The 20,282-nt window shown below is 40.7% G+C and overlaps 1 protein-coding gene across 1 annotated transcript; it reads left to right on the top strand.

Moving 5' to 3' along the window:
* The first annotated feature begins 1,084 nt into the window (after positions 1 to 1,084).
* PWP2 (PWP2 small subunit processome component) lies at positions 1,085 to 19,581 on the top strand. The gene is made up of 21 exons (XM_035114750.1): positions 1,085 to 1,190; positions 2,321 to 2,433; positions 2,870 to 2,964; positions 3,352 to 3,451; positions 3,850 to 3,993; positions 5,254 to 5,389; positions 6,276 to 6,505; positions 7,225 to 7,368; positions 7,662 to 7,732; positions 8,768 to 8,904; positions 9,689 to 9,837; positions 10,219 to 10,366; positions 11,724 to 11,874; positions 12,591 to 12,771; positions 13,961 to 14,108; positions 14,516 to 14,624; positions 15,599 to 15,664; positions 16,619 to 16,837; positions 17,373 to 17,523; positions 17,978 to 18,052; positions 19,011 to 19,581. The coding sequence occupies exons 1-21, from the start codon at positions 1,173 to 1,175 to the stop codon at positions 19,156 to 19,158; spliced, it is 2,733 nt and encodes a 910-aa protein (XP_034970641.1). The 5' UTR covers positions 1,085 to 1,172; the 3' UTR covers positions 19,159 to 19,581.
* The last annotated feature ends 701 nt before the right edge of the window (positions 19,582 to 20,282 follow it).

Genomic DNA, 20,282 nt, shown 5'->3' with positions numbered 1-20,282 from the left:
ATGACACTTTGCACAGAACCAACCTCTATATTGGTATAAATTTTGAAAATTACCCTTTGTGTTAAAAAAGGGCTAAAATAGAGTGTGCACCATCTCCTTAAGGGAGAGGGTGTAATAGGCTTTGGTGCCCATGCCAAATGACTGTGCGATGCTATCCTCTCCAGGGTTGACTACTAATAGGCAAGAGTGAAGCAGCTTATTTTGGATGTCATGGAAGGATAGAATTTTCCAGGTTTTTTTAAAAAAACTTGTATTTTTACTGACAGGGAAGCTGAGGTTCTCCGTGGGGTTTCGGGACGGGCAAGGTTTCAGATGCCAAAATAACTTCGCAAGTACCGTAGTAGATGTCATGCTTGCGGTTGCGGGTGAGCAAGTGCCGTTTGCTGCTCGGCTTCAGCCAGCAATATGTCTTAGTCTGGCTCTGCTACCAGCAGTCAAAATCTGAGCTCTTGACTTTATAAAAGTCCCGCAGCACGCAGTAGAGCGCTCGCTCTCTTTCTGCAGGGGGCAGCTGGATAATTTTAGACATCGGATTTAGTGGTTTATCCCCTTCGGATGACCACATGCATTAAGTTGTGAGCCACAAAATGACACCTCTCCCAATCTCTAGTCTACCTCATCCTCACAGCTGCTACATTTCTGACACGTTGAATTGAAAGCAAAAGACCACGTGCCAATCCTGATGGAAAACAGTAAACCTGGGCCACGTGTGCGCTTTTGCATTTTAAGCCCACTTTACTTTTTACAGCTTGCAGCCATAACACAGGTTTTGCTTCCGCTGCCCTGCCGCTATAAAAGCGTAAGAAGGAAATAAGCACCCTCCTTGTATGGAAAAAAAAGAATGTTTTTTTTTAAAATAAAACATAATAAATAACGGCTCGAGGCATGCACTCGAGAAAGTGCTCAAAAAAGCAGCTTTTAAATGAGCTGCACCTCGCTGCTCCCCTCCTGCCCAAATTATACGGAGGGGAGGAATGTTGCTCGGAACGCAAAGTGCGAGTCCCCGGGAGCTTCCGGTTCCCCCCGGAGTGACGCAACAGGAGCCGGCAGAGAAAGCGACCAGATCAGTCGCCCTGGAAATGTTCTGAACCCGGAAGCAAAACGAAGAGGCTCTTCCGGCCGACTCGTGCTGCCCATGTGTTCGCTGACTGGGTGCCGGAATCTGCGCGGGGATGAAGTTCGCTTACAAGGTTTGCTTACAGGGCGGGAGGCTTCGTTCTTTCTGGCGGGGGGGGGGGGGTCCTCGGAGCTTAGGGAGCCCTTGGTCTGGCAAGAGGAGCCCGTCTCTGTCTGTTTCTTGATCCCAGACCTTCCAAGTGTCCCTGTTTCCCAGGGGCGTCCCTGATTTAGATAAGGTTTCTGATTTGACCTCGGAATGTCCCACTTTTCCTTAGGATGCCCTTGTTTTCACTGGAGAAATGTTGGAGAGTATGTGATCCCTGTCGTCCTTTCCCCTTCCTGTCGCTCCTTTTAATCGTTCTCTTGCCAAATTGCTCGAGTAGCATGTCCAGCCCCTCCACACGAGCTTTAATTCTCTTAGAAGACAGGAACTCTTCTGCCGGCCACCGCCACTGCCGACTATCCTCATTTGCTCATAATCTGGCAAATGCACGCAAAATGTGCTGTTTTACGGCTTATGTGTTGCTTAAGTAGCTGACTCTGGTACTTGGCATGCCACAAAATGTTGAAATTGAACATTAATGTTGACTTCTATTTGCACCATCTTTTCTCTCCCCTAGCTGCCTTTTCTCCTTGCAAAACTCCCGTCTTTTCCTCCTACTTGATATGTGTGCTCATCCTCCCTGTGGTTGGGGGAATGAGTTGACTGCAAGTCAAATACTCTTCTTTCGCTATTCAGGTAGCCAATGTTGTGCTCTCCAGATGATGTTGGACTGCAACTTTCGTGATCCTTGGTCAAGGGCTGATGGGAGGCCAACAACATCTGGAGGGCCCCACATTGGCTGCTTCTGCACTATATCCTCTTAATTTATCCTCTCACTTGTTTGTACTATTTGAAACTTCATATGTATTTATATAAAAAATTTGTCCAGTAGCACCTTAGAGACCAACTAAGTTTGTTCTGGGTATAAGCTTTCGTGTACATGCACACTTTCTTCAGATACATTATTCAGTGTATCCGAAGAAGTGTGTATGCACACAAAAGCCTATACCCAGAACAAACTTAGTTGGTCTCTAAGGTGCTACTGGACAGTTTTTTAATTTATTTCGACTGTGTCAGACCAACACGGCTACCTACCTATATAGTACTTCTCAGTTTTCTGGTTAAGACAGCATTTACTTCACTTCTGTCTTTTTTCAGTTCTCCAACTTGCTGGGTACAGTCTACCGACATGGAAACCTGAATTTCACTCCAGATGGGAACTCTCTGATTAGTCCTGTGGGAAACAGAATTACTGTCTTTGACTTGAAAAAGTACGCATCTTCTTTCATTGTTTATATAAATGAGCTTTCTCAAAGAGTAAATGATCACTAGAGGTATTGAGCCTCTGCATAAAACACAGACTGTTAAAAGGGCTACTTGGGTCTGTTTCTGGGGCTCTTCTGTTGTTCCGCTATAGTGAAAGAATGTGATGCATCATCAAAATTATACAATGGGCTAGTGAATAGTACACTGTATTCACACTGGGAAGGATGTATTGTAGCTATTATTCTCCACTCCCCTTCATACATGTGGGATGACATATAGGAAATCTGGCCTGAGAAACATGGCATTGTGTGCAGAAATGTGTTTCTATGTGCATTTCACACTTCCTGGATTGGGCAGAGGTATATAACAGATTAGCATTTTGCATGCAGTTCTGTCACTGTTTTGATGTTTTATTGATTCTTTCAACCTCTTCTCTCCCAGTAACAAGTCTGAAACATTACCGCTGGCAACCCAGTACAATGTCGCATGTGTGGGACTCTCTCCAGATGGAAATCTTGCTATATTAGTTGATGAAGGTATTTTTGATTTTTAATATAATGAAAAAGAATTCATTCAGTATCACGAATTTTTAACAGAAATATAAGTTACAGTTAGATTCATTTTAAGTATAACTTATCTTTTATATCTTGTATTATGCATATTGTCCAATTTATATAATGTTAGCCGCTCTGAGCCCGGCTTTGGCTGGGGAGGGCGGGATACAAATATTATTATTACCGGTATTACTATTACTATTATTATTATTATTATTATTATTTATTATGTTCTAAATCAAGGCAAAAATGTTGTTTGCTTTTATTATAGTCCCTTGAATAACTTGACTTTTATTTCATTTAGAAATTTGAGTTTGAAATTGGGTCAAATATAAATGATGCTCAGTCTATTTGTTCTTTTTCCAACAGAGGGAGCTGCCTTACTTGTCAGCTTGATCAGTAAATCTGTGATTCATCAGTTCCATTTTCAGAAACCTGTGCATAGTGTCTGCTTTTCCCCAAATGGAAAGTAAGAGAAACATCCTGGTTTTGTGTTTATTTCTTTTTGTGTGTGTGTATTAGTGATAGTAGTACCAGTTGTTGTTGAATTGAATTCTGCTTATCATAGGAGTTGGGAAGTAATAGACACAGCAGGAAACATGACCTTTTTTACTGGATCACCTTTATACACCCAAAATCAGTATGATTCTTGTACAAAAGTGTCTGATGACAAAATAATTACAAATAACTATCTAGCTGTAAATACAGACTTTCGCTTATGTATGTGTGTAGATTTATAAACCTCAGAAACCTGCACATTTCTACTGCATTATCTGAATACATGGGCTTGGGTTCATCTTGTTCATTTTTATTTTTCTCCTGAATAATTATGTATGTTAAGTCCATTTTTCATATTATGTTAAACAGGAAATTTGTGGTCACAAAGGATAAGGTTGCTCTGATGTACCACGCCCCAGGCAAAAAGCGAGAATTTAATGCGTTTGTCCTTGACACAACTTATTATGGTGCATATGACGAAACAACATGCATTGATTGGACAGATGATTCTAAGTAAGTTTTAATATATGCAATATGTGTACCAAGACAACATAGAAAATGAGCAAATACATTGAAAGCCAATGCGACTTGGGTTGATTGTATCTGCTGATACATTTGAAAATCTTGCATTGCAAAAAAAGAAAGAAAAGAAAATCTTGCATTGCTGTTTTTAGGAGAGTGTATTCAGGAAGTGCTTCACCTCATAAATTCCCTTAACAGTAATGCTAAAAGTTCAGGTTATTGTTTCAGGATTCTTCATTGTCCACATTTTTCATTCATTAATAGAGATTTTATTAACTCCTGAGTTAATAAATGGTTTTTTATTAAAGTTAACTTAGGGGGTTGGAGTAAAATAAAAAATTCCTTCAGTAGCACCTTAAAGACCAACTAAGTTTTTATTTTGGTATGAGCTTTCGTGTGCATGCACACTTAGGGGGTTGGGTCCAACAGAACCCGTCTGCAAATGGAAAGATTATTTTTCTATACAGAAGGTGGTGCAGTCAAGCCCAAGTTTCCCTGAATAGAAATAAGGACACTCTTTTTAATCACTTCCTCCTACAGTTCTCTGCTGCCACTTCTGACACTGTTCCAGAGGTTCCCCAACCCTCCAGAGTAGGTAGGGTGTATATGTGCATAGTATTGTACAGTAGTAGAAGAGAGGGACCAATGAAAATCGCCTTCCCCACTCTTCCTTGAATTAGACCTGGAAGCATCCCATTTATTGAGCAGAAATCCTCTCATGGATTTCTGAATCCAACTTAAGAATTGTAATGCAATCATGTCTATCGTTCCATACGATTATTCCATTCTTTTAAAAAGGGTTGTTGAAATATTTTAAAAAATGACTCATTAATTTTCTCATCTTTCAAATAAATGTAATGTATTTCTCTGAATTCACTGTATATAAAAGTTTACATAAACCAGTTCCTAATATCATTAAGTGTCCACTGATCTGTTTCAATTGCCTGTGTTTCGTATATCCACATGTACACACATTGGCCAATAGCAGTAAGGGAACGACTGAATGACTTTCCCCAGTTTAAATTGGAGAGACTATCCACTCAAATGGTGGGAACTGGGAACTGTGGTTTGGAATCCCATGATTTCCTTCCAATGGCAGAGAACCTTTGGATCCAAATCTGTCTTCATTCCTTGCTATCTTTGCAAAGGCATCTCACTGTCATTAGAGAGTTGAGCTGTATAAATTGCTTGTTGACTTATCCACTATGATGTAGTTTTTGAGATGTTCTAACCACTATTCTTTTATTCTAGATGTTTTGCAGTAGGCAGCAAAGATATGTCAACGTGGGTGTTTGGAGCAGAGCGATGGGCCAATCTGATTTATTATGCATTGGGAGGTCATAAGGATGCAATTGTTGCCTGCTTTTTTGAAGGAAACAGTCTAGATGTATGTACCTCTTATAAATATATATTGCATTGGTTTTTATGGTTAGTGTGCTTTGCTTTTTGATAACTATATGGCACAAGTCAATGAAAGGCTGTGTATAGTCTACTTTCATCAAGGTGTTTACATACTGTAGGGGTCTTCTGCAGATTGCTTATCTGGGGGGCAGTGGCAGTTCTTTAAAAACATGCCCAGAACAGAAATAAGCTAGCAATCAGCACCTCAGATACATTATGTTCCCATATTTCTAAGTCCAGAAGGGGCCTGTTACGGATTTTGGAGATTGGCAGTTAATGAATGTATATATTTAGAAAGTATGTACACAGCAGAGCTCAAAAGTGTACAATAAATGTAAGATAAAAATAAGTAGGATCCCAACAAGGCTTTATATTTGGTCTAAAAATTCAGCTTATTAGACATCTCACATCCAAGCTTGCTTTCTCTCAAATAAGTTCAAATTGAAAGATAATGTCTTTGTAATTAGGTACACAGGAAGCTGGCTTATACTGAATCTAATTATTAATCTATCGGGCTCAGTCTTGTCTATACTGACTGGTAGTGAGTTTCCAGGCTTTCAGACAGGAGCTTTTCACAGCTCTATCTGGAGACATGAGGGATTGAATTGGGGATCTGCATGACTGTGTTGCAAGGGAGATGCTCTTTCTCTGATCTGTGGTCATTTTCTTCCTTGTAAGTCAAGTAGCTTTCAAGATTCTGTTTTACAGTTTCATGAGATAACATTTTATTCCTAGAGAATTGCAGTCCTTTGAGCTAAGTATCCTTTCGACTCTCAGTTGAGCGTAGTGACATCAAAGGTTTGCTTAGCTCATCTGCTTAAGGCTCATTTCAGTTGTGCAATGATGGTAACCATTATGTTTTGCTGTTCCAGTTGTACACTGTCAGCAGAGATGGGGCTTTGTGTGTCTGGCAGTGCGATACAGAACTAGATGGTTTGAAAGCTAGACCCCCCAAAGATCAAACTGAAGACAAGGCAGAATTGGCAGAAGGCCTAGATGAAGAGTTGATGGAAGCACAGAAGGGCAAAGAGGTCCATGGGAAAGCCAGCACACATAAGAAAAAAGAGAAGGCAAAGAAAGTAAAATACTCATGTGCTGCCAAGTAAGTGATCTTCCAGAGAGAAAAGGAGGAATATATTGCAGTCAGGAGGAGCTTGGTCATGTAGTCAAAGCCAGTGTATATGAAAACAAAACAATTCCATTAGACTGCCTCACTGTCACACTATGAATGTGCGGCAGGCATGACTATTGCTTAGGATTATGGCATTCTAACCTTCTAAAGTGTGAAGATTTCCCACACCACGATCTCCAGGCATGTTCAACTGAATACACTTAGGGTGGACAACACTGCCTTAACAAGCACCCAGTTAATAAGAAAAAGGCTCAGACTTCCCCTTCAGACTTACCCTATCAGTGTGGCAGGATCTGAAGTGGAGATGTTGGAGGGGGAGCAGAAAAATGCCATACCGAGCAATTCTGTCCCCTGATTCACTGGTTAACCAGTTGGGGCAGGCATGGCTCTGCTGCCGAGTCCCCACTGTGCCTGACAGTGCATGGGCAGGTGCAAGCTACTGCTGGTGGTAAACCACAACATGGTTTCTTCCTTTGACTTTTTTATAGCACCTTTTAAATTTTTTTTTAAAGTGGCAGGTGGCGGGTTGGACATTGCTTGGATTTTTAAGAGATTGCTACCTTTCTTTACTTGTTTTTACCTCACGTCCAAAATGTCAGAGTACCATTGGTCTTTTGCTGGTGTATTATGAAATTAATTGAGTGGTAAATATGTCCTGCGTTAAACGTATGTTCAATTTTTTTTCTCAGATACTTTTTCAACAAAGAAGGTGATTTTAACACCTTGACAGCTGCAGCTTACCACAAGAAAATCCACTTACTAGTCACTGGCTTCGCATCTGGAATTTTTCACCTCCATGAACTTCCAGAATTCAATCTCATCCATTCTTTAAGGTAAGTATGGATATTGCTTATTATAGAGAAATGTAGTTCTAGAAAGAACAAATCTTTTCTTTTTCTTTAAAAGCAATTTCTGCTTTATAAGCTTGGACAGAAGGGGCCTGTATTGCAAAATCTTGGCTGATTGTAACTTCCTGCCAAATGATACTGTTATTAATGTCCTTTCTTCAATTACAGGTTCTTCCGACTTATTAATGCATTATTTTATATCTGTCTGGAATTTTAGCATGGCACCCAAATGCTTAGCTTCACTTTAAGCAGTTTCTTTCTTTCTTTTTGCTACTTAGCATTTCGGACCAAAGGATCGCATCTGTTTCTGTCAACAGTACTGGTGACTGGATTGCTTTTGGGTGTGCAGGTGCGTAACTATAAGACACACAGTTGAATGAGGGCCTGTTTATACAATCAGTTATGTTGAGCGAACCCTTTGACATACTTCACCCGTGGAAATTCCTTTAGATATAAATTGGGGGCCGCCGGGATGAGAAGCTTAAATCTTCAGCTCTGCTAGTGTTAAGTCCCCAATGCTGACTCTGTTGAAGACACCATAGCATAACTTGCTTATCCTTGCTCAGTTGAGGTTCAGCCAGGTGAGGTGAAGCTGGTAAGCCAAGCTGGTGTCAGTTCCCCAAAAAGGTCATGGCAGGGGCAGGACCAGAGCCCTCTCTCTGACTTAGGCTGGATCCTGAGCCCATTCAGTTTGGCTACCCGACCTGCCATAGAATACACCTTGAAAGGCTTGCTATGCTCAGGCAGAGCAGCAGCCCCACTGTTGGACAGTGTTTGGATCAGGTTTAACTTCATGCTGTCTTAACCTACACCAGCTTCTTTGCATATGATTGCTCCTTTAGAGACTTTGGAAAGTTATCGCATCCAGGCAAAATTAGGGAGGTTGGACCCATTTCTTTATCAAGCTGGGTTATGAAATCACGAACAATAGCAGGCTTAGTCAGAATCTCCTTTCTTCTTACTTGAATACATTGGTTTCGGCCCTAGCCTCTGAAGCAGGAGAAAACAAGCTTCCTCCATCTTCCATGTGGCAGCCTTTTAGAGATATCCTCTTTTCCAGGCTAAAAAGGCTTGGTGACGGCAATGTGTGTTGTGTTGCCGGTTCATGCACCCCCTTGTCCTTGTGAATATGGCAAGCACAAGCTTGTGTAAAAAAATAAGTATCCAGTAGAACCTTGAGAGCAGTGAAATGCTAATCCAGTTTGGTCAGTCTTGAATCTTGATTGGTGCAGTTCTTACACCCACCGTATTTCTGAACTCATTAACTGCAATTTACAGACTTAGCTTTGTCTGTGTTGGTGTATTCTATGTATTGGTGCTGCAGGAAAATGTATAGATTGAATAGTTGTATTTGAGTCTGAACTACTTGTCATTATCCTTACAGGTCTGGGGCAGCTTCTGGTTTGGGAATGGCAGAGCGAGTCCTATGTGCTAAAGCAGCAAGGCCATTTCAACAGCATGGTTTCTCTTGCATATTCTCCAGATGGGCAGTACTTAGTCACTGGCGGAGATGATGGGAAAGTAAGTCTGCCGCATGTTATTGAATTTAGCTAGGGGAGGGAGTTTGTAACTCTCTAAAATTTGCAATTTCTGGACATACACTTTAAAGATACAGTGGAACCTCAGTTTACAAACGCGATCCGTTCCACGGAGGCGTTCGTAAACGGAGGCATTCGCTCCCCGAAGGCATGCTTCTGCATGTGCGCGAAGAGCCGATAGAGTGTTTCTGCGCCCATGTGCACTGTGCGGATCGCGTCTGCGCATCCGACGCCGCGGAACCCGGATGTAAACACTTCCGGGTCTGCGGCGTTCGTAAACGGAGGCGTTAGTAAATGGGACTGTTTGTAAACTGAGGTACCACTGTACTAAGATAGGAGCTCTTAAAAGTTCCTAGAAGCTAGGAACCTTGATTTATTTTGGATATGTTGTCACTCCTGTTTGCTATGGGTGATGCTTGCATTGTTTTTAAGAAAAAAACATTAGTGTGTATTTGGAGCAGTAGCAAAGCTGTGTAACATGGAAGTTGACCACATTCTTGGTTCGCTGTAGTGACTCGTAATGTCTAGCCAGATCATGTTGTCAGTAAGGTTTCCAGCTGACAGCAAAATGATAAATTCATGTCCTCCTTTGGCTTCTGCATGTGTGATTTTGAATGGCTTGCTTAACTTCCCTGGAAGTTTAGCTCTGCCAAGTGTGGTGTGCTGGAATGTGTTTTCAGTGACTTGAATCTTAATACTGTGTTAGTCCCAGAAAAGGAATACAGTATTTCTGAAGCTTACTGAAGTATTTTCTGTTTTATTTTCAGGTGAAGGTGTGGAACACCAGCAGTGGTTTCTGCTTCGTAACCTTTACAGAACATACAAGCAGTATATCTGCCGTAACTTTTACCACTTCAGGATATGTCATTCTCAGTGCTTCCCTAGATGGGACAGTTCGAGCTTTTGATCTGCACAGGTAAATTATTCTTTTACCCCCTAGCTAAATTCTCTCTTCCCTGAGCTTGGAGTGGAAAACCAGAGAATTTAGAGGGAATATTTCTAATTAATATCTAGAATGTTGTTTGGTTACACTGCTCTTGTGCCATTGTGTCATGTGAGCATTTCATAATTTGAAAGCATACAACAGAAAAATTGTGCCCAGTTTCAGAAACAACCAAAGCCTAGCCTTCTCCATTGCCTAGGCTTTGGTTGTATAAATGTAATTTTTAAAAGCTAATCAATTGTTCACTTGGGATATTCCATCACTTTTTGTGATACCACTGAGGGACTTTTACCTAGAATAGCATACAGGCACCAAAGTTTCCCCTTAAATCACATTTCTGCATGTTTTAAACAGGTACCGCAATTTCCGCACCTTCACTTCCCCACGACCAACACAGTTCTCTTGCTTGGCTGTGGACTCCAGTGGCGAGATTGTTTCAGCTGGTTCTCAGGACTCTTTTGAAGTATTTGTGTGGTCAGTGCAGAGTGGGCGACTCTTAGATGTAAGAAACATTTTGTTTTGGTTGTCTCAACCCCTTTTGAAACTGCTTTTAATTGAGGCTGGCTCCGTCCTTAGAGCAGAAACCATATATATATTTGCAGGATTTAAAACAGTAATTGAACTTGAATGAGTTGAGCGTGATTAAAAATAGGCACATCTTTAATTTATCTTACTAGCTAATGTGCAGTTTTTGCATCTAAATTCAGCTTCTAACATCTAATCCTATTGATCGGCACAGCTGTGACCACTTGGTGTTCCTTGTGTCTTCATAGCTTCAACAGAATCCTTTGTAGAGCAAGTGGAGAGGTCTGCCTATCATTTTCACTCCCCTTACGATAATTCATTATAAGGCTGTATCCATACACCTTTGTGCAAATTAATTGAAACAAACAATGTAGTTTATTGTACAAAACTCACATTTACATACATTAGTAACGGATATGACCACCGCTATTTTTAAGCAGCATTTGAACATGGTTTGGCATGGAGTCTACTATAGTTTCAAACAGTCACTGTTGAATTTCGGACCCCTGTACCACACTTGAATCAGCGCATGAATGAGCTTCTCCATAGTCGTACCGCCTACAGCACGGAGGTGACACTTGCATATAGCCCACAAATTCTCAATGGGATTTATGTCCGGGGAATTCCCTGGCCAATCAAGTCCCCGTATTTGCTGCTCTGTCATGAATTTCTTCCCCACTTTCAATGTGTGACAGGGGGCTAGGTCCTGCTGCAATATCCCAGTACCGTCAGAATACCTCTTTTCCAGCTCTGGAATAGCACTCTTTCGTAGAACCTCAGTATATTGTGGCGAGCGCATCATTCCTTCTATTGGCTGCAGGCTTCCAACACCATAATGATCAACTTTTTGTGTTTGTTTTGAGTACAGGATTATGAGTAAGATAGAAAACATGCTTTGTTTCAATTAATTTGCACAAGGGTGTATATGTTAGCTGTTTTGTGTGTGCTGCCGTGCTGCATCTGGCAATGATATCTGCTGCCAAATAGTTATGTCTCGCAATGCTGATCCACAGCTGTCAACAACAACAGTGATTGTTCTAGTGTTGCACTATTGGAAGTCCTAGTGCTTGTGATCCTGGATCCTTGCTCTGATTTGGTGGTGCATTTAAAGGATCTGTTCATGTGCTTTGCCAATTTTAAATGTGGCCCCAAAGTCATATACTATAGTAACTTTAAATGTTGGGAATTGCAACCCGGTAATGAAATATCTGATGTGCAACTTTTGAACCATTTTGTATGCATATAGTTCCATCTGTGGATTATTTTTTTTCCTGTATGAGATCCTGTGTAAACCAACATGTAGAAAAGAAATCTAATTGGCTTATCTCCATTAGGTCTTAGCTGGTCATGAAGGCCCCATCAGTAGCCTGTGTTTTAATCCCGTCAAGTGCGTCCTAGCAAGTGCCTCTTGGGATAAGACAGTCAGGTTGTGGGATATGCTGGATAGCTGGAGGACCAAGGAAACACTGGCACTGAACTCGGATGGTGAGTCCCTTGGAAATCTCTTGTGCGAATGCAGGTAGCTATGTTCTCCCTGTGATGTTGGGTGGCTGGTTAAAGCTTCAATTGGTCCTAGGTTCTGGGAAGAAAGCTTGCATGTAATGCAGCTTTTTCCACACGAATGGAACTTAATTTGTCAAGTAGTATATCTGTGTTTACTTATATTTACTTGAAGCATTTCTGTCTCTCCCTTCTTTGTTGCCCAATCCCAGGGCAGGTTGAAAAACGTGCAGTGCACCATAAACTGCAATAAATACTATAATAACAAACTGAAGGATCAGATGAGAAACAGTCAATGAGCAAGCATTATAAGATTCATATTAAAATGTGTAAATGAAGTCATTGAATCTCCATTGCATAAAAGCTTGGCAATATAGATACATTTACATTAAAAACCAACCAACTCAGTACAGCAGGTATCAGCAGTACTTGCTTTAAAATGTAAACTGCCAAAGGTTCAGAAATGAAAATAATGCCAGGATAAACGGTTATGTTTTAGCACAACTTTATACAGCGCAGCATTATATATAGTCTTTGTGACGATGGATATGTTATGTGTTGAGAGTGCGTGTTCATGTGTGATTTCTGGAAATTCTGAATCTGAGTCTATCTCTGTGTGTTTTTTAACAACTGAGGACAATGTGGCCAAAATGTACATACAGGAAGGCGTGGCTTTGATTTTGCTCCCTTCTCTTTTCCAGTGCTTGCTGTTGCTTTTCGTCCGGATGGCAATGAACTTGCAGTTGCTTCCTTGGATGGACAGATCACTTTCTGGGACCATGAAAATGCTGTGCAGACTGGATCAATTGTGGGGCGACATGACCTTCAGATGGGCAGAAAAGAGCTGGACAAAATAACCGCCAAACAATCTGCTAAGGGGAAGTAGGTAGACTTTTTAAAAAACAAGTTTTTATTAAAAGGTTTTCTTGGTTTACAGAAGTACATGCCTTGTCTCTTTATTCAGGTTGTAAAGTCTTTTCTACAGATCAGTTAACATTTGTTATGAGACATTAGTGTTGAGTACAATATAAGGTCAGGGATGGAGAGAAGGGGAGAGGAGGGGTGGTGGTGAAACTTATATTCTTTTTTATCTTGTACGTGTGGGGTTTTGTGTCAGCGTCAACTGACGCTTTCCTTTCGCTTGTTACATAAGTAGGTTGACTATTTGATCACAGGGTTGGGAGGGATCTCTAGTCTCATCTAACCCATTTGTGACCCTACTCTAAGAAGGACTAGTTCTTTTCCTTTGAATTAGGGATACTTAATATAATTGTTGGAATTAACTACCTCTGTATCTGGTGAACCTGAGTTTTATTAGGCTAGTTTTAATATAGAAGTAGGAAGCTTGTGCATAGCTTGCTGCCTTTGAAAGCTCTCTTGTGCATCCTATTGACTTTTTGCAAATTAAATGTGTCTCCTTAAAGATAAAAGTGTGCATATGTGATTCTATTAGTATCTGGTTTTGATAACTTCTTAAGATGTGGTCATGTGACTTAATGCTCCCATCAACTATGAGCTGCTACCACTTGTAGTCAGAGTCTTAGGTTTTACTTGTTGCTGTGTGAAAGGTAACCTTGCAGTTTGTTAGAGCTCATTCAGCACCACTCTTACCATGTTAGCAGTCAAAGGCAGTAAGAGAACGGCAGGCATATGTTTTAAAGACTGTATTCAGATAACTCATTCAGATAATTTTTGCAAAGAAAGAACTTATTGCAGGTAGATGTTTAAACAGTGATGGACATGTCAGGCGATATAAGTATTTTCTCTTTTTTTAAATCTCCCACTAATAAAATAGAAGGCTCTACTATACTTAATAACCCTATGGTATGCAGGCTGTCACAACATGGTTTAGTTTATTTCAATCCTGAGCTTTTTCTATTATGTGTTGAGTCTCTTTAGTTCATGAAAAAATGATTTTAAAATGGCTGTGGTTGGAATGGTTCGGTAGAGAAATGAGGACCTAATCTCTTAGCACAACAGACGTCTATCTTCAGCATAACCAGAATATCTCTCTTGGTGGAAGGGACTGACTTATAACATAAATCTAACATGTCTTTGTTGTCCTCCCCAGATCTTTTACTACTCTATGTTACTCAGCTGATGGGCAGTGTATTCTAGCAGGAGGGCAGTCAAAGTTTGTTTGCATTTATCATGTTAAGGAACAGATGCTCATTAAGAAATTTGAAATATCTTGCAACTTGTCTTTGGACGCAATGGAGGTTGGTGATTGATTTTTTTTCGTATTTGTTGTGTATGTTTGGGTAAGATCTATATAACACTATTAAACAGAAGTATGTTTGTGCTGCTGCTTCCCTGTGGCAACCTGAGTTGTAATCCGTCAATGAATTCAGTCTTTGGACCAAGTGATGCAAATCTGTGCTGCAAAGTATTTTGTTATGACATTCCAATCTATTTCTGGTATGAATCAATGTTGTCTTTCTAGTACTTGACTTTTATCCAGAAAACATGGGCACATCTGGATTTGGAGGGCTAGAGATTGAGCAAATGCTGTAGCCCTTTAAATAGTCTGAAACATTATAGAAATTCCAAATAGTTTACCTGAATTCATGAGCCTTCTACATGAAGAATGTTGCAATGTTGTGGTTGTTTTTTTTAAATTTTACAGGAGTACTTGGATCGCAGGAAGATGACTGAATTTGGTAGCATGGCATTAATAGATGAAGGAGCTGGGGATGATGATAATGTTGCCATCCCTCTTCCGGGAGTTAAAAGAGGTATCTGTTTCCCTTTCACAATTTTCAGCTAATCTGCTGTTTCGTGTGTGCCAGGTACTCTGTGAGCTAGGAACCTTCCTTGCTGAGTAGGGGAGGGATGGAAAGGGTGACAACACGTAAACCAAGCCTTTTGTTTATGCTTGCTAAAGTGGTGATCAAACCCTTTTTTAAAGCTGGGAGTCCAGCTAATAGCACTTTGTCTTCTTTTGACATCTCCTGAAGAGTGTGTGAGAATGGGCACTTGAAAGCTAAGATTTCAAAATGCTGAGGCCAATGTAGCCATCAGTTGCACATTCCGTGATGGTTCCAGGGAAGTGATTCGGTGCCTCCTCCACTGTGGTTGCCACCAGCATTTTCACATCCAGCCCTGTTTTGTGAAGTTGTCCCTATTGCCTGCGTTCTCTTGCAGCTTACCTGTCTTAATCTGTTTCCGCTCCCATCAGCCCCATCCAACGTTGCAATCAGAAGGAGAGGCAGATTCCTAGATATTATTGCAACCATCTGTACTGTTCAGTGACAGTGATGCGGAAGGAAATGGGTTGTATCCAACACTGCGCAAGCAGAGTTCCACTCATGCAACAGGACTTTCATTGCCTCTCTTTTTCTGGTGCATCAGCAAAAGCTGCTCCAGGGGTTTCCCAGCCCTCAAAAAAAAAACTTATTTTGAGTGTGTTGGGGGCACTGGTGGGCATGTGAGAGGAAGTTCCATTGCATGCAGGGAGGTATGTTGGGTGAAGCTTTCAGTGTTGGATACTGCCCGAAATGTAGTTTCTACTATGCTGTTTAAACATTTTACTTTGGCAAACAGTTTTGAACCTTTTTAGGAATACTGTATTGATTTATTTTTATTTTTACAAATGCTAGTGCAACTGACTTGCCGTACTGACTGCTAACTTGGATTCTCATGGTTGGAACATGCAAAATTAATACTTAATGCAAGAGGTTAACTGAATTTGTCTTTTCCTTCGTTTCAGGTGACATGAGTTCTCGATCCTTTAAACCAGAAATAAGAGTGACCTGCCTCCGCTTTTCTCCTACCGGTGGGTGCTCTTAGAACGGAGCTGGCAATGGGGTGCTGCTGCTTTTAGGATCAGGGTGTGGTGGTTTAAAATAAATGAAGGGGCTGTCTTTTTAAAAAATTGCTATTAATATCTTTGTTTGTTTGCAAATTTAATGAGAAGAACAAGGAAAAAGAGGAAATAAGAGAAAGAGGGAAGAGAAAAAATAATAATGATAACTGGCATATACAAATAATACTAATGATAGACCACCATTAGTAAGTAAATCTTAAATTAAACATATGTTAATAAGCCTTCCAAATGTCCAAATAGGTATCCACGCAAAATTGATGCCTATATGAAACCTGTGGGGATCCCTGTGTGCTCGTGCTCCCTCGAAATCATGCGCCCCTGGCCCTCCCCATGCTATGCCTCTGCCTTGAGCGTTTCCCCTAACAGTCCTCACATACTGTTTTGCGCATCCTTCTCTTGCCACCAGCATTGAGAGGCAACCAATCAGACCTCTGCCTTTCATTTGCAGCAGGAAGGAGTAGGGAAGGAAACTTGAAGAAACAAGGATCTGAAGCGACAGGGGCAGGCTAGAGTCACACCACACATTTAAAGCAGAGGGCTCCCCCAAAGTGTCATGGAAGCTGTAGTTTGTTCAAGGAACTGGGAATTGAATTAAACTACAGTTCCCACCATTACTTGCTTTGGAATGAGATGGCTGTCTTACTTCACCCCTAGAACAGCATAACTAATCATAATTACTAAATATTAGTCACTTATTTGCACTTTGATTTGACTAGTTGAATTTTCTGTCTGTGGTGGAAAGTACATGTTTTTTGCCAGCCAGTACAGTTTAAGAATAAAGTTGTTTGTCGATTTATTCTTCAAGATCGTGGTTTATAAAAGCTGTCTTTAATATAATCTTCCAATATTCCTCCCTCCAGACCTGAACAATTTTAACTAGCACAAGCACTATTTCTCTTGTAGGACGAAGCTGGGCAGCAACGACCACAGAAGGTCTTCTTATCTATTCTTTGGACTCTAGTCTGGTCTTTGATCCATATGACCTAGAAATTGACATCACCCCCAGCAGTATTCGTAAAGTACTGGTTCAGAAGGAGTACACCAAGGCGATTGTCATGTCTTTTCGACTGAATGAGAAGAAACTGATTCAGGAGGTCCTAGAAACGGTTCCATACAATGAAAGTAAGCTGGAATTCTGTTGCCAGTCTAATGTGGTGGTTGCAGAAAGCTAGATTTCCTGAGGTTCTAAGACGTCTCCAATACTTGGTTTGCTTATATACTAGGGAGAAGGGAAGGTATACGAAGTCCCAAATGATCTCAGGTGCTTGACATAAGAATGCAAGTAGTGACCATTAGAGGAACAGAAAGAGGGGGAAATAGGGAAAGAATAGCATCATGCAGAATGGCAGCTCATTGATTTGGATTTCCTTTGCCTGGAGATATCTTTTTTTAAAATAAAAAAACCTGAAACTGGAAAGCTTAGTGATGAATCATGTGGAACAGGCATCCCCAAACTTCAGCCCTCCAGATGTTGTGGACTACAATTCCCATCATACCTGACCATTGGTCCTGTAAGCTAGGGATCATGGGAGTTGTAGGCCAAAACATCTGGAGGGCCGCAGTTTGGGGATGCCTGATGTGGAATATACTGTTTTTTTAAGCTTAAGATTTTGCACATGTTATTTAAACTAATAATTTATTATTTTTTAAACCATAGTTGAAGTAATCTCCTCCATGCTTCCAGAAGTATATATAGAAAAAATGCTAGACTTTTTAGCCTCTTCCTTTGAGACATCTCGTCATTTGGAATTCTATCTAATCTGGACTCAGAAGTTGCTTATGTTACATGGATGCAAGTTAAAAACAAGGTTAGTGACTTTGGGGATAAGGGTGTGGGAAGAGAGAGAATAAGACATACTGCCTTTATCTAAGAAATTTGGAATGGTTTCCCATCAGAACTGGTTGGGCCCAGAACTGCTTAGCTTTAGAAAATGAAATATACTGTGAATTTGTATTAGCAAAATTGGTATTTGTACCAGTTTTATCCCTTTGAGGTGATTGGGCTGAAAACTACATTCCTAATTGCCAGGTAGCTACCACCGTGGACAGAACCTTAAATTGTAGCAATATTGTGTATGTGTGTGAGAGAGACTTCTGCAAGTAGTAGTTGTTTCATTGAAAGTCACCGTTCACAGCTGTCTCAGTTCTTTGACACTTTGAAGTTTTGAATTTAGTTTTGAATTTAGCCCTTTTTATTCTTAAAATGTACAGAATGATTTTTTTACAAACCAAGAGTTAAGTTTTTTTTGTGTGCTTTTGCAGGTCAGAGAAACTGCTGCCCACCATTCAGTTCCTTCAGAAGAGCATGCAGCGTCACTTTGAAGACGTTTCCAAACTGTGCGTATTTTGTTCAGTTGCATTCTATTTCAAATAATTTCTCTTCCCTGTAGAAAGAGATGACTCTGGCTAGAATATTGAGCATTTCTTAATGGAAATTCCCCTTTCCCCTTCCTTCCACCTAACATCCCACATTGTATTGGGGAGAATTTTACCTGGGATTTTCTAGCTTTGTGTGATTTTGTTCTATCAAGTGCCTTGCCATTCACTCACAGACCTCTTCCTGTTGCCTTAAGGACCCCTCCCGTTCCCAGCACTGAATTCCTTCAGAGGCGGGGAGGGTAGTTGAGGGCTGCATACTACTGGTGAGTAGGGACAGCCCTGTACTCCATCCTTGAACACACACATGCATTCCCCATTCACACACACAAACAGTACATACCAGACTCATAATCTCATACCCTTAACAAACAGCCCCCGATAGCTAACCTGCTCCAATTAGTTCAGGAAGAGGTCTTCTTTCCCATTGTCTTAATTCCACCCTTCTGGTGTGTCTTTGTGGGGAATGAAAAATGGGCCTTCCTCACTGGTCTGCACTGATCAGCAGAAGAGCATGGAGAAATTGAAGCTGGGGTGGGGAAAGGGCTTGGGGAAAGTCTGGCAGGCCAGAGAGTCACCATGTATGTTAGATCTGATGGTTTGTTATTTCAACATTAGAGCATCTTGCACGAAGCAGCTAGTAAGAGAGATCGTGGTAAATTAGCTGTGTGTGCCAATGAAGCATCATCAATTAAAATCCACAGACATATTGCCTCAAACATCGTACTTTTCATTGAAGCCATTTTCAGGTTTGCCTTGAGAAATTAAGCTACGAGTGTGGCATGTGTGAACCAATGCAAGTAGTACGCTGCTGATAGTGGTCTGATTATTGGCTACTTTTTATAAACATAGGAACGCTCTTACATGCACTGCTTTGAATCTACCTAATCCCCCCCCCCAATGGTCTTTGTCTCTACAGTTGTGACTGGAACTGTTATAACATGAAATATATTATGGCCATTTCACAACAGAGGGGTGTGAAACGTACAGCAGAAGTGTCTGAAAATGAAGATTTGCAAGACTCCAATAATGACTCTGTCATGGAAGAATTGCCTGCACTTGCATGAACTTTTGAGAATGCTTTTTCATACATAAGTAATTTAAACAGTGGTATTCACTGAGAACTGAGCAGCCCTCATAGAGGCATATTTTGTACAGGTGATGCAGCAACATGATTGAGAGTAAGCAGGCTATTCCTTTTTGTCTTCTGTTTCAAAACTGTAAATTACATTCTAAAATGTAAATTATTGATACTGCTAAATTTTAAGCAAGACAATGCCATCAAACATTTGAGATGCCTGGGAGGAGGGGCAGGATCCATCTGCCACCAGTTGACTTCTTTTTCTGCACAGGAACTTTTAAGCTCCCTCCTTCCATTGACAGCCATTTCTGGAATGGGAAGTCATTCAGAGTGGCACCCTGCAAGAATACAGGAAGAAAACATAGCCTTCTGGCATGCATGGAAGTATTGGAGTGTGAGTGGGGGTGGATCCCAGCCATGGCTTTCCCCCTGGCTTTAGGGTAAACGTGTAAACGTGCTGCAATCATATTGCAACTGGTCCAATGACCTTTAGCACAATTTCATTGATATAAAATTCAACTATTAGTTGTTTATGGGGGAAAGACAAATACTAGGATTGGTGGGATCTGAGATCAACCGAATGAATATCTAGGCAAATATTTCTTACGAAGCAGCTCATTGTATGTCCCAAATAACTGGTTGACAATTTCTAGAAACCGGCCATGCACAAGTGATTCCAGCTATTCATAATCAATGATGTATTCACAGATACCAACATGAGAATATGGTCAAGTAATAAAGGCATGTTTATAGCTTCACAGGTTGTCTGGAGTGCATTAAGGCATGCAATTACTTTTATGAAGTACTAGAAAATTACCCTGACTCCAATGTGAAAAATGTTGTATGTAATAATGTGGTCTCCTACATTAAACAGCAAATGCTCAGCTGTTGTAGCCTGAATGTGAATCATGTATCACAGGATACAGTGAACAATGTTATTGCCAAATGGTATTTTGGTGTTATTAGTTGATTGCTAAGATTTTAGCTAGGTGTAGGGAGTGTGGAATATTTATTTTTATTGATCTCTATACTATCATGCACCATAGTATAGAGTGGTTCTTCAAAGAAAAAATACAATAAGAACAGTTATGCCAAACAGCAGATAGAAAT

This window comes from Zootoca vivipara, chromosome 4, assembly GCF_963506605.1.
Source record: "Zootoca vivipara chromosome 4, rZooViv1.1, whole genome shotgun sequence".
Classification (NCBI taxonomy): domain Eukaryota; kingdom Metazoa; phylum Chordata; class Lepidosauria; order Squamata; family Lacertidae; genus Zootoca; species Zootoca vivipara.
This window is presented reverse-complemented; position numbering and strand designations above follow the sequence as displayed.